The sequence below is a fragment of the Salminus brasiliensis genome, chromosome 7, assembly GCF_030463535.1.
Source record: "Salminus brasiliensis chromosome 7, fSalBra1.hap2, whole genome shotgun sequence".
Lineage (NCBI taxonomy): Eukaryota > Metazoa > Chordata > Actinopteri > Characiformes > Bryconidae > Salminus > Salminus brasiliensis.
Window position 1 is genome coordinate 6,865,385 of NC_132884.1, and position 14,270 is coordinate 6,879,654.

The 14,270-nt window shown below is 38.8% G+C and overlaps 1 protein-coding gene across 1 annotated transcript; it reads right to left on the minus strand.

Moving 5' to 3' along the window:
* Positions 1-5,739: 5,739 nt before the first annotated feature.
* On the minus strand, positions 5,740-9,854 carry ccr7 (chemokine (C-C motif) receptor 7). The gene is made up of 3 exons (XM_072683614.1): positions 9,739-9,854; positions 9,490-9,530; positions 5,740-8,171 (listed from the first exon to the last, which is right to left on the minus strand). The coding sequence occupies exons 1-3, from the start codon at positions 9,752-9,754 to the stop codon at positions 7,137-7,139; spliced, it is 1,092 nt and encodes a 363-aa protein (XP_072539715.1). The 5' UTR covers positions 9,755-9,854; the 3' UTR covers positions 5,740-7,136.
* Between the last annotated feature and the right edge of the window lie 4,416 nt (positions 9,855-14,270).

The window sequence follows — 14,270 nt, forward strand, 5'->3', positions numbered from 1 at the left end:
AATTTAATGTAAATAAAATGTGTAAAAGGCTTTTTATATTGTGCAAATGGACTTTTCTGTCCACATGTCTATCATTTTAGCTTGTGCTGTGTTCCAGGTTACAACACTTTAAAATATTGAAAAAAATATTCAAATGTGCATCTAATAAGTTCTGATAATTCTTTTATTATTATTTAATAATATATTATCCAGAATGCCTTGTGTTGCAAAAGTGCTCTGGACACAGATGTGCAATTGTTGATGAGCTGAAGTGAAAGAAGCATGTGGGATGCTCAAATTCATCTCGAATGTTGCAGTTTTGAAGTTATCTCTGCTGGATTGCAGAGCTGGAGCAGAGAAACTCTAAACCACACTACTGGGCTTGTGCTGCATTACTGGAACGGGGTGTTTGCAGAATAAAGCCTTGCTATGTCTGCAAGTAGCAGTGTAATGTATTATTGCTGTCAGAACATTTCCTTGTATCTCAGTTTCCGTTGTTTTTTTTGCTTTTTGACAATATGAAACTGCCAGTGCCCTTCACGCCATGTCAGAAAATCATTGCAAACACAAAAATGGTCCAAAATGACTTTAAAACTGACTTCTATTGAAAGTGTACATTTACAAAGCAAGCACTTCATACAACTACAATACCTATTAACTACTATTTATGTCTCTTGACCCCTTGTGCCACCCAATCAGCTCAAATTCCCCATAGACCATGTTGCTGTCTAAGTTGTAAACACTATTTAAAGCATGAGCATTCCTGGTACCTCTTTTGCTGGTGTATTTTTATGGCTGGTGTACAAAGGCCTTGAAATTCGACAAGAAGCCATTTCTGTGGAATTAGGAGATGAGAACCAGGCATGTTGGCTCTCAACTCAGGTTACGTTTGCCTGCTCTGGCTTCAGGCTGGTGATCATAGCTAGTGGTTTAACTGGTATTTCTGCAACATTCTATTTCTCCTGTAAACACACTCACACACACACACACACACACACATACACTGATTTGGCCATTAAAGGAGAACTCCCCCACCCTGCTGAAAATTCAGTGTCAGATGGCCTAAGCTGGTTATTAATGGTCAGAGCAGTTGTAAAGCTGGTCATCTAGGCGATATACTCCCTACCCTATGCTGATAAACCAGCTTAGCTCTTCGTCAGCACTGAAGGGCGTAGAGTGTTTTCCTTTGAATTTGATGGACTAGCTGGTCTGTCAGCATGACCAGTATGACTAAGCTGGCCGTCATGCTGGTTGATTAGTTTGTAAAAGTTGGTCGACGAGTCCCAGCTTAATCACGTTTGGCCATGCTGGTTGATCAGCTAGGTTGGGTCTGTCTCTTATACCAGCTAAACCATTAAACTCAAATCAAAACATACCATATGCTGGTCAAGAGCTAAGCTGATCAATCAGCTTAAGCTGGCCAGGCTGTTGGGTTTGTTTGGGTCCTTGGTGGTTTTGGATGGTAAATAACATATTTGTGTTGTAGGCATCACAACCCCTGCTTCCTATCACCACCACTGTAAAGAAGTCAGTCATGTTCTCTGCAAAGAACCAGTTCACACCAAACTACTCTGAGTGACTTTGTTTACATCTCAACCTCTGAATTATACAGAGTGTTTCGAGAAATACATGCAATTTGAAAGAGAAGTCATGCAGGCAGATTGGCAAGTTTGGTGATCAGTTGATCAGTGACTCACTCGGGGGCGTCCTCCAGCGGCTAGACTACTCTCGAGTGAATCCGATCTGCTTATCAGAGGCTTTTGCACAGAGTTGTAGAGCATGTTCAAGTCCTGCTCAACTGCCCGCTGTATTTTAAGCACAAGGGGGCACATCTCCAAATACTAACATATTCTCAAACTGAAAAAACACACACAAAAAAAACTACTTTCCACTAAAAAAGCTTCTTTAGCTGCTAAGCTCATTTTTCATTTATTTCATTTGTATTAAAAATATAAAATACTAAAAAATAAATCTGAAAACATGTGAGTAGGAGTTTCTCTAAGTGTGAGAAAGAGAAAGTGAGTGTATGAATATCTTACGTCTACAGTGTGTGAAGGAGTGAGATACTATTTTATAAGAAAACAGCAGGAAGCTGTTCTCAAATGACCTCTGGGATATTTATAAACCCTGACTTCAAAGTGTTTGTCTTCGGTCGCAGCCCACCCTGCTGCTTTAAACCCCCTCTTTGAGTTGGACCTTTTTCCTTTCCTGAAGGTTGCATGTTGCACCTTAGGAACCTGTCTTTGGTGTGCTAAGGTCAGTGTCTCCTTCAGAGAGAGAGAGAGAGAGAGAGAGAGAGAGAGAGAGAGAGAGACATTATACATATTATACATTATATATTACTAGACTATTGATTTTCCAAATGTATCAAAAATAACAGCGTGACGGTGTACGACAACAACACACAAATAAACAACCCTGGTAAGTGTCCTTTCCTCCACACTGCGATCTTATCTTTCCCCACCTCCTACAGCGACTGACTGCGGTTTCCTGCCTGCTGTCAGCGCACGGGGGACTGCGACACCCGCTGGCCACAGGTCGAACTGCAGCCTTACAAACGCTTCCATCACAAACCTGCAGCGGATGAACCCCTGGTGCAAGCCTGCCCCCTGGTGGCTAACATTAAACTTGAGATGAAACTTGTTTTTGTGTAAAAATAGCCTTAGTCTTCTCTAGAATGGAAAAAGAATGGGAAATAAACTTAGCATTGTACAATTAATCAGTTTAAAGGTAAAAGGCATATTGGTATCCTATGATTTCCCATATTTTCTCTATTCTATTCTTAATGTGTTTTTTTATTAGTCACATACATAGTCATACACAGTACAACTAGCAGTGAAATGCAATCAAGGTAAAACATTTCTAGAAAAATAGAAATATGTTCAGATAAGAAATAAAATATATAGAATAAACATACATGCAAAATTATGTAAAAACAGAGAATAGAAAGACAAAAGTGCACGCTGTATATAATGCAGGATAAGGATGGAGATATGGGTAAGAATTGAGGTATAAAGTGCAAATTGTACAAATGTGTGTTTTTTAGTTGCAATACTGTTATTATTGAGGAGGAGTATGGCTTTATTTAATATTTATGAATCTAGAAAGTCAAGGCTTGTTTACCCACTAGCCAGGGCCCAGTTTCTCAAAAACATCTTCATTTTAAGATCATCCTGACTAGTAGAGAGAGTTTGTTCAGGGTAATCTTAACCTCCCCCCTTGTGAGTGAATATGCTGCCAGGCCAGGAAACACAGCCCAGCGTAGTTTCAACTATTTCCTGCTCTAACACAACTGATCCAGCTCCTCAGATCATTACCAAGCCTTTTACAAGTTAGACAGAGGATACATACACTGTGCGGAACTGTACTTTGTTTGAGTATGATTAAAAATGACAGTATTATAACAAAATACTTACTTACTTTTTATACTGCTCCCATTTTCATTTAGACTCTTAAAATACTTGTTACAAATATTGAGGTCAGGAGATTTTCCACTCCAGCCAGTGAAGCTCCTGCACATTTGACCTTTATTTCAAAACTCTAATCAGTGTAAAATCAAAATGCTCATATGCTAATTCACTTTTGGACAAAGACCAGTAGGACCCATTTGTTCAAAAGGGATATGGCACTGATTCAGAGGTCTGAATTACACAGAGCCTGATACTTCACATTATTAAAGCAAAAATTAATTCATCTTAATGTCTGTCACTCAAGTATGTGACATGAGTTTACGTAGAAAAGGAATAATGGCAGTATTTACACTTTGGATAACCTTTACCACTTATGAAAAGTTAACCCACTTATGAAAAGTTTGTCAACTGATTTGTGGCTTTCATTATTACATTATTTCCTTATTCTCCTTTAACTTCACTGTGTACACTGTGACAGTCATATAATCCTTCTGTCTGTGAGTAAAAGTGGGTAGAACCAACTTGGCATGTTTCATATATTCATACTATATATATGTATATATATTCCAGATGAATATTATAATATTCCAGTATGACTTTTGATGAAGCAGTCAAATTCTGGTAAAGTATATATAGTACATATGATATGGGTTTTTACACATTTTATTTTATTGTAGCTTTTAACCTCTTCTATGAGTCCATTTAGAGATCAGTGAAGACTCTTTTTCGGGAGTTGATTTTAATAATAACCTTTTAAGATGATGTGAAGAACAGTTACTGCTTTAAACAGTCATTTAAAGAGGCAAAACATGTTCATACACTGAAAGGTTTTGGGAACCATTTTTAGACCAACCTTTTATACCACATACACCTAGAGACTGTGGCCCCTCTGTTGCAGCGATATCTATTCTCTAGACCTTTACTAGTGGTCAGTTTCTGTCTGGTTAGAAGCTTCCTCTGGTTAGATATTCTTGGGTGGTGGGACGCTCCTAACCTAGCAGTGACATTTATTTTTTACACTAATTTGTAAAAACCACTGTAGTGCAGCTGTGCCTGTCAGATCTCGGTCAGTGCTATGTTTAGAATGATTCATCACACAAATAAGCTTTTAGTCAGATACTGAACAGTGATGAATAGTGTCAACATGTGTATAGAAAAAATAGTCAGAAGTAGGTTCAGGTTTGATAACATTGTCTGTAAGAGGTATGAGACAAATAGTTATTTGTACACTAGCACACTCAAACATCACTGAGGTGGCCCCCCTTAAGAGTTCTTCCACAGTACATTCAAACTGAGTGATCTGGGAAGATGAGCGTTGGCTAGGATGGTAAGGAAGAAGCCGTTTATCCTTGTGGACATAGGAGAACTTTTCAGAAGATCATCCATCCAAGCGCCTATCACCTGGCTAAGGCCTTCCATACAGTAAAGCATGGCAATGGCAGTATCATGATGTGAGGATCCAGCAGCTGGACCGGGGCGACTAGTCCTGATAGTCTGTGAATGTACTTGAGTGACCTAGACAGAGCCCAGACTGAATCCAATTGAACATCTGTGAAGGAGCTGAAATTTGCTGTGTACCGATGCTCCCCATCCAACCTGACGGAGCTTGCAAGGATATGCCAAGAGGAATAGGCAAAAATGTCCAGAGGCAAGTGTGCCAAGCTTGTAGCTTCTTTCCCAAAATGCCTTGAAGCTATAACTGTACACCACAAAAGTATTAGGCTAAGGGTGTGAACTGATATGTTATTCCTAAATAAACTATCCTTTTCAGTATAATAAAATTGCATGTTTAAAAGAAATCAGTTAAACGTAATCATTGGCGATTGTTTGTATTGGAGATTTTTGTAGAAGTCTGTAACGTCATAAAATGTGGAGAAGGTGAAAGGTCTGTGCAGACTTTCTGGCTTGACTGTGTATGTGTATTACAATGATGACACACCCTGTGCTTTTTATTAAAAACCACTGTTGTACCTTTGAGGGTACATTTAAATAGTTTGTGGCTTACACATAACTGCACCGTACTTTTGCTTTCTGATGCTGTGTTTGTACTTGACATAGGGCTTAGCAGCTTGTTCCTTGTTCTGTAAGGCTTCTATTAGTGTAATATTTGAACTTAAGCTATCAGTGATAATCAGTTTCAGGGGCCCAAATAAGGGATATCCAAACCCGGCCATATGGTTTCAGTTGTTTTTTAGTTCCTTTTCTATGTGCAAAGCCAAACCACTAAACTAGTTGAAAGTATCACAGAGTGCATCTGCATGTTCAAAGGAACCACCGAGCCGTTAGCCGTTGTGCTGCACGCGAGGTGTGAAGCCTGTTAGAAGTTCAAGTTAAAGTCAAAATTACGCAATTGCTCTCATATACTGCATTTTATTTTATATATATATATATATATATGTATTTTAAAAAGCATACAGATCCCTTTTGTGTCAAAAAACTGAAAAACAAAAGTTGTTCATCAATGTGACTATGTAGAATTGCAACAGCAAAAGTCTTCCATATGGCCAGATACTTATGTCTTTCTTATGCATTATAAAGCAATATAGAAAACAAAATAACACAAAATACACTGGAAATATAAAAAAACAGGAACACAATAAGTCCCATCGAAAACAAATGTACATGTTGGAAGTAATTAATTAATAAAAACTGGCTAGAATTATTAGACATCTTTCAGATTTTTATTATTATTATTATTATTATTATTATTATTATTATTATTATTATTATTATTATACAGCCTTAAAAAATCTTCTTATACATGATAAAGCAATTTTGTCTAAGCAAAACTTAGACAAAAGATAAATCACACATCAATTATTTGAATAAAAGTAAGTAACAACAAAAAGGTGCAGCAGGAGTCTATGACAAGCCTCTGAACGCTGCATCCCAGATCCGCCTTGAGCTTCATGTGTTACTTATTTAGGTATGCTTAGAAGGGGCTTTTTTTTCTTATGCTTACCACATTTTCTTCCCAATTTGGAAGGCCAATTACCCAAACAGCATTACTAGCAGTGCCTCCAACACTAGGAGGGTGAAGACGAGCACTCCTCCAACAGAAGTAAAGTCAGCCACCGCCTCTCTTCAAACTGCTGCAGATGCAGCATCACTGGGCATCTAACACACTCAGAGAAAAGCATCGGATCCCCAGCTCTGATACAACAGCTAACAGTGATGTAGGGAAGAAGTGCCATCAACCCATACCTGACAGAGCATGCCCAGTTATGCTCTCGCTTTCTCTGGCTGCTGATGGCAAGTCAAACCAGCAATCCTCAGATCATAGTGGCATCGCTTTAGTCCATTTGACCATTCAGAGTCCCAGAGATGTCAGTAGTTGTACATTGCACATTAAAAAACTGTTTATAGTCCTTATTTCATACATCATACAAGTACTTCATTTACAAAATATAAAAAAAAACTTTTAGAACATAGAGCAGAAACCCTTTTATATTTTAACAGCAAATTAACTTTCTGAGATTAAACGACCTAAATGTGAACCCCACACTTGTTTGTCAGTTATTTTTCCTAAAGCTTATCATGGGGGAAATACTGAATGAATAGTTACATAATTATGAGAACAAGGAAATGTCAAATGTGGGCACACACACTCATAGGACCTTTAGCATTTAAACCACACAAAACTTGCAGTCAGCAAAACACTGAAGGACAAGTAACAGAGCAATGAATTATGTATGGTTGGAAACTGAAACATGTGATACAGATTTGGGGAAGGCAGATGTAGATGCGTCAGGGGGAGAATGAGGTGGTGGTCTCTGTCTCGAATCCTGCCGAGGACTTGCGTTTGCCACAGGAGTATATGACATGCCTCTGGCTGATGCATCCCAAATCCTTCATGAGCTTCAGCAGGTCATTACGAAACTTCACACCGATGAAGGCGTACAGGAAGGGGTTCACGCAGCAGCGCAGGAAGGCAATGCCACGGCTCACATCCATGGCATAGAGAAGGTGGCTGTCATAATCACAGGCTGTGATGCTTTGTGTGGTCAGGCCCATCACGATGTTGTATGGCAGCTGGCTGACCACAAAGACAGTCACCACGGCGAAGATGACCTTCAGGGCTTTGTTCTTCTCAAAGTTCCTGGCCTGCACGAGGGTCTTGATGATGCAGCTGTAACAGAAACCCATGACCAGTGCTGGCAGCACAAAACCAAGGACCATTTGGCTGACCAGCATGGAGACACGCAGGTCTTCGTGCCCCTTTGTGTATGCCAAGCAAGTGTTGTTAACACTGACACCGGAGTAGATGATCTCGGGGAGCGAGAAGATCACAGCCATTATCCAAGTGATCAGGGAGGATACCCGTCCATAGTGGATGGCACTGGAGCGACAGCGGTGGGCCGACACAGCTTTGGTGATAGAGTAATACCTGTCCACACTGATGCAAGTCAGAAGGAACATCCCACTGAAAAAACTGATCTTGTAGATGGCGTGCATGGATTTGCACGGAACCTCGCCCAGGGGCCATTTAATCATGACGCTGGCGGCCCAGAAGGGAAGAGAGAGGGCAAAGAGCAGGTCAGCCACGGCCAGGTTCAACAGAAAGATATCTGTCATTGTCTTAAGCCGCTTGAAATAAAGGTAGGTGAGGATGACTAGGAAGTTTCCCAGGAGAGCCAAGAAGCAGATCATGCTATAGACTGTGGGTAGGAACCAGGCCCGGAAATTTCGGTTGCCACCTTTGTCGCACGGACTGATAGAATCACCATAATCAAAACTGGTGGAATAGTCGTCATACTCAGAAGTGACATTGTTTTGATTTGCCTGCAAAGGTAAACAAATTCACTTAAATGTCAACAAGAGCAGCTCTTTAGTAACTCCTCAAATTTAGCCATTGCTTTTCAAAAACATCTATTTCAGTTCCAATTTACCTTCAGTTTACTTGCTCTAAAGTGCACAGTTGTTGAAACCCTTAGGTAAGGTCATTGTGTACCGTTTAAAAGTTCCAAAACTGTAGGATGGAGTTTTGGGCTTATGATTGACAATAAAACCAAAGGTCAGTCTCCTGATTTGTGATCAGCTATCGTTCCAGGTATTATAAAAATTGACGTCTGTATCCTACTAGCTCATGGAGGTCTAGGTAGTCATGAGACAATCCGAGGTGCATACTGCAGTAAGCTAAGATAGCAGCGCTACTCTCCCTATAACAGCTCAGTGGAGCATCAACAGGATTTTAAAGCTGTTAATTTAAAGTGAAAATGCTACACAATGCTGCTTTAAGGGCCAAACAGTGGCAGCTTATCAGACCTGTGAACAACTGTTATATGATGCTGCTTTTTAAAAATGATAAAAATAACAAAAATAGGATCCACAGGATCCAATCAGGACCACTGGTGTACCTTTGAGATTGCATTTACATTGTTTGTATTTTGGGGGACTCAAATATATCTGGACAGTGTCATTGTTTCCTGACAGAGTATTTGCACCTGAACTGTGGACCTGCAAATTAACAGAGCTTCTATGATAAAATGCACTGAAGATAACATTACACATCCTTTCCATTCTTTCTTTTCAACCATTAAAGCTCCTTGATTCTGACAAAGGGCTTAGCAGTTTGTTCAGAGCCTTCAAGGACTTCTGGAAGTCTTCTATCTAGTTATATTTGAATTTTTGAACAGCTATCAGTGATGGTCAGTTTCAGGTGACCCAACAAGGGCTGCCTAAACTCAGCCATACAGTTTCAGTTGTTTTTTTTAGTTCCCTATTTATGTGATTGGCTATAGTTCCAAAAGTCTCCTGTTTTGTGATTGCTTCGTTCCAGCTATTGTACAAGTTGACTCCAGTATTCTACTAGCTTGTGAAGGTGCGTGAACGTTTGTCAGACTGAGCTTTCGGAGCATTCGAACAGGACTGTTGATATATACTAAAGGTAATCACAATGAATCACACAATCGCTACAATTGTCTGAATGAGGTCTTTGTAGTCACAAGACAATCTGAAATTGTGGTAGAATCTGATGTTTATCCGACTTTCAGTTGAAAGTTAGAGGTGTTAGGTGAGATAAAAGTCTGCTGTCCTGAAAGCAGTGCATGTGTTAGTCTGCAAAGTGTGGTTTTTGCATCCTGGTGCAAGTTTACCTTACCTTAACTTGGCTGAAAGACATCAGCAGAACAGGACCCAGGACTAGCAATGAAAGAAAGGCTGAATTAAAAAAAAAGAACATCTGGACTGTCGAGCATTAAACAAAGCTCTAAACACGTGGTTCTACCTGCAAAGATTTTGAAGTGACACCGTATTTTCTGTGCCGACCTCCCACATAACACCTACCCAGAAAAAATTTGCTTAATTTGACTATTATTGAGTTATTTGGTTTTAAGACGCTGTTACTCACCTGTGAATGAGTTCATGTTTTTGAATGAGCGTGTCTTTGAAGTTCACCTCAGAACTGCTTATGGCACAGTGCTCACAACGTTAGCTGTCTGCCTCAGTGCTCAGTGTGGAACTGCATCTCCTGTCTTTGAAGCCACTAACAGAGGAAAAGGGTTTTTACCTCAGCAGGTTCTGTTTCGAAAAAAACAAGATTTCATCGTTTATCTGTACAGAGTTTGAGCAGTTGTTGACAATTGCCTGTGCAACAGGCTTACTTATTGTGCTGTATTTCCTGACTTTTCTTGGAAAGATGTTATCTAATAAAATGTTATATGCTTTGATAGTTGATAGTTTACAGTGTATTTAGATTTATTTATTTATTTATTTTTTTGAAAAGGCAAAGCTTTTCTACCTTTTGGGTGCAAGTCTTCAGTTAGCTGAATTAACTAAATGGTGAAGTAGCAGTATTATGATGATTATTAAAAACATTAGGACATGAGCTGCAGCTGAAATTACTTACTTACTTACTTACAGTTTCCCTCACCCTCAGTTTGTTCTCTGTTTTTTCCCGTCCGTGGGTTAGGACTTTCCCTATCACATGAAGAAAGACCTTCCTATTCTCAGACTGCTGACCATGGAGGGCTGTGGTATTGATGGGATTTAAACATATGATTTCCTGCCTCATGACAAGCAGACAGTTTAGAGCACCACTTTAGAGCTGTGAAGCATCGTACTGTGAAGCATTTCTGCGTTCAAAAAAGAACAGAAAGGTAAATTTATGTGCAGCTCTGTGGTGGCATGACAGTCTAACACCCTGTTTACACCTGATCACTTCATGTGACTAGTATATAGACTGTATCCTGATAAAGTTTTAGCCACATGCATTTACACTTGTAGTTCTACAGGTCTCCAGCTAGTCAGACTGAAATCTGACCGCTTTTTGTTTGTTGCACAGCAATTATTACTGGTAGTGCTGAGATGTGTTTACACTGCTATAACATGTGGCTCACACCAGGTCACTTAATGCATTTCGAGCATCTGGATAAGGCCAAGCCACATAGAAGGGCAAGTGTAAACTCACCCAAGATGCATTTAAATCGATCACTCAAACCACGTTAGGAGGTGATCTAAGATGCATTTGAGCCATGTTGTAGCAGTGTGAACACATCTGCCTTTCCAAGCCGCATTCAACAAAAAAACTCCCCAGTACAACCAAAACACCAGTAATAATTTCCGCACCATGAGTGAATTTGCATGTTCGGCCCCACACAGTGATCAAATTTCAGTCTGACTAACCAGAGACACATTTGACTACAGAGTGTTAATGCATCTGGCTAAAATCTTATCAGGGTTCAATCCAGATATTAGTCACATAAAGTGATCAGATGTAACCGGAGTCTCAGAAAGGGGTTTGATGGATTAGATTTGTATCTGGTTTAAATGGATGGGTGAGTTTACACTTGCATTTATATGTGGCTCGGCCATACCCAGATATAATCCTGACACTTAAGAAGCGTAACGTGACCAGGTGTAAACAGGGTCTCAGATTAAGTGTGATTTGTATCTGGTTAAAATGGTACATGATGCTACATGAGGCTCTGTAGCTTTTTTTGTTTAGCAAAAATAAAAAATAAATCATGCCAAAGTTTGATTGTCTAGGAATGTTCAAGGGTTGAGGTTTCGATATCTAAAACCCAACAACCTTTGAGGAATGTGTGTAATGTGATGCACACCTCTCTTTATCAGAGCTCCTATTCTGGTGGGACATTAAAGTGGAACATGCAAATCGTTCTCACAGTGGCAAGAATCACCACAGACAAACAAGATGAGATTAACCTTTTATCTTTGAGACCCCCCCCCTCCCCAGTACCTCAGTTTGGGTGTGCACAGGTAACACACTAAGCAACACGTGTGCTGCATGCGGTCGGTGTGTAGGCTACACTGCTGCCAGGAAAGAAGCCGTGGCAGGAAAAGTGCAGTAACCACAATCCAGGTGAGTCATGTGATCACAGTGTGTTCTTAAAACAGATATCTGGCCTGTGTGGACAAACACCTACTGATATGTTTATTTTAACATCCTAATATCTTTTAATGTACAATCACGCTAAATACTCTCAACACGTTTGACAGCATGCATAGATTTTCACTGAAATCTATGCATGAAAAGCACCAGAAATAATAAAATGAATAATAAATAAATAAATAAATAAATAAATAAATAAATGAATGAATGAATGAATGAATAAATAAAAGAGGCAAGGCCAATGCTATACACTTTATTTCTTTTTACCCAGTTTTCAGCATCTCAGGCTTTAAAGAGACACAGGAACTCTTAAGCTGGTCGATCAAAGACCAGAGAATCAATGAAAACACAGGCAATAGTGCACAGCTTCCTTTCTACAAACCACGCTATACCTGAGTGAAAATGGTTTCAGTTTGAATTGCTTTAATTACCTTCAGCTGCCGCACGCACACTGCACTCAGAGCTTTGAAATAACTTAAATAGCTTAAACTGTGCTTTGGCTCACAGTACTTTCAAATGTTGACTAGGTTGCAGAGCTGCGTTCTTCTTTTTAGCACAACTGGAAATTCTTTGTCACTTTGAGTGGTGCATGTATTTTAGTTTTCCACATGAACCACATGAATATATTAATACCTCACCTTACATTTCTGAGGAACTGAAAGCGACAAAAACTGAAAAACAAATTTGAGAGGTTTTACATTTCTGTTACAATGACTGATCATCACTCCCATGTGGAACATACAGGCTTCAACTTGTCACTGAATAGGTTTATATAGGTTTCAAAGTGATACTAAAAGCCAAACCGCAGCCAGTGATTCACACAAGATATAATCTCTGTAGAACTGTAATCCTGCAAAAAGTCATGAACCTCGCCACAGTTTTAAGACAGCTACCAACTCTTGATCAAGTCAGTGTGTTTTTGTAACTCACTTTAACTCAAGCTCTTGTAGTAAGTATTAACATTTTATTTGTGGGTTTCTTTGTAGGGGCTGCACGGCTGGGCCAGAGGCAAGAATTCTTCATAGAAAAGGATGCGAAAGGAAACGACCTTCAGAAAAGTATAAGAAGAATGAAATGAATTAAATTGGGTCATTCTTATCATTTTGAATGGACTTGGTCTAGGGGTTCACAAAACCGTAATTTACAGTAGTTATTCAGCCTGTAGCTTAGTAATGGCACCTTCAGTAACCCCAGTTTTGGAGATTGGATGGGAATGGAGTAATACAGCTTTTAGTGCATATCACAGTATTGCCAAGATGATAATTCTAAGTTAATTTAAGTTAAGAGGAACAGTTCTCCTTCTTTTCTTTTTCTTCTCCTTTTCTTCTTCTTCTTCTTCTTCTTCCTGTTTTTCTTATTGTTTAAGATGTATATATATATTTTTGAAATCCTGAAACTCCTTAAATCCTTAAAATTGTTTTAAAGGGAAATTCAAATATAGCCACTATATAATGATAATTATACAAGTTGCTGCTGTCCAATATAAATCATGTTTCTCCATTTGTGTCTGTTTTTAGTGTTCTCCATCATTTGAACTCTGTTGCTGTGTATAAATAATTCTGGATGAATAGACCAATACTTGAAAGGAACTCTTATTCTACATTAACATCTGTTCAAAGTTAATCACATTTGCCTGCTCTACAGCGCTGTAGTGAACCTTCATGTGTTCTGAGTTTTCAATGTAATGTTTATATATGGTGAATAGTGAAATATAATAATGGTCTTATGGGTTGCTTTGGGTTCTATTTAGACCTATAATCTCTATAAAAGCCTAAATATAAAAACATTTCAGGGTTAAAACAATGTCTTACACATCAAGCAATATCAGGTTGCTTTGTATTCATAACCATTTCACATAAAACCTTATGTGGTATCTTTTAGATGCCTCTGGAGCTTCATATCTCACCACATATCGCCACCTTTCACCACTTATAACCATCACTGCGAAAAGTTGTTGACATTTCTTGTTAAGGCTTAAACCAATGTAGCATTTGTGTGGTGCAAAGTGCATATATATATATATATATGTGTGTGTATATATATATATATATATATATATATATATATATATATATATTATATTGTTTTTTATTGTCTTTTCATTAGTATTCAGCAGTGTAGAAACATCAGAGGCACTTGGATGATATTAAAGACAAAGTACAAGGAAATGTGAGAATAATATATAAATATTTCAGTGTGTGGTTATAACATTTGCTACATTAGTAAATATACAGTAAATGTTCATAACCAAAAAAAACAAAACAACAACATTTAGGCAGATTTCCATTTGTACATCACACTCTTTTCTACCAAGACAAAACAAATTCAAATAAATAGATACCAAGTCTGTTTGCTTATGCATGTCATTTATGTGTTGCCATGCACTTGTGGGTACAGGTATAGAATGTATGGGAGGGCACAGAACAGTGGTGGGCAACTCAGGCTGGAGTCCAGCACATTTTACTGATTTTCCTGCACTAACAGACCTTCGAAAACTGCCAATTAACAGGTAAGTTAAATTGGGTGTGCTT

Excerpts from the sequence above, each read along its gene's own strand:
- ccr7 (XM_072683614.1), bottom strand. Across the intron at positions 8,172-9,489 it reads TGTCTTTCAGCCAAGTTAAG|GCAAATCAAAACAATGTCAC; the intron begins GTAAGGTAAACT and ends TTACCTTTGCAG.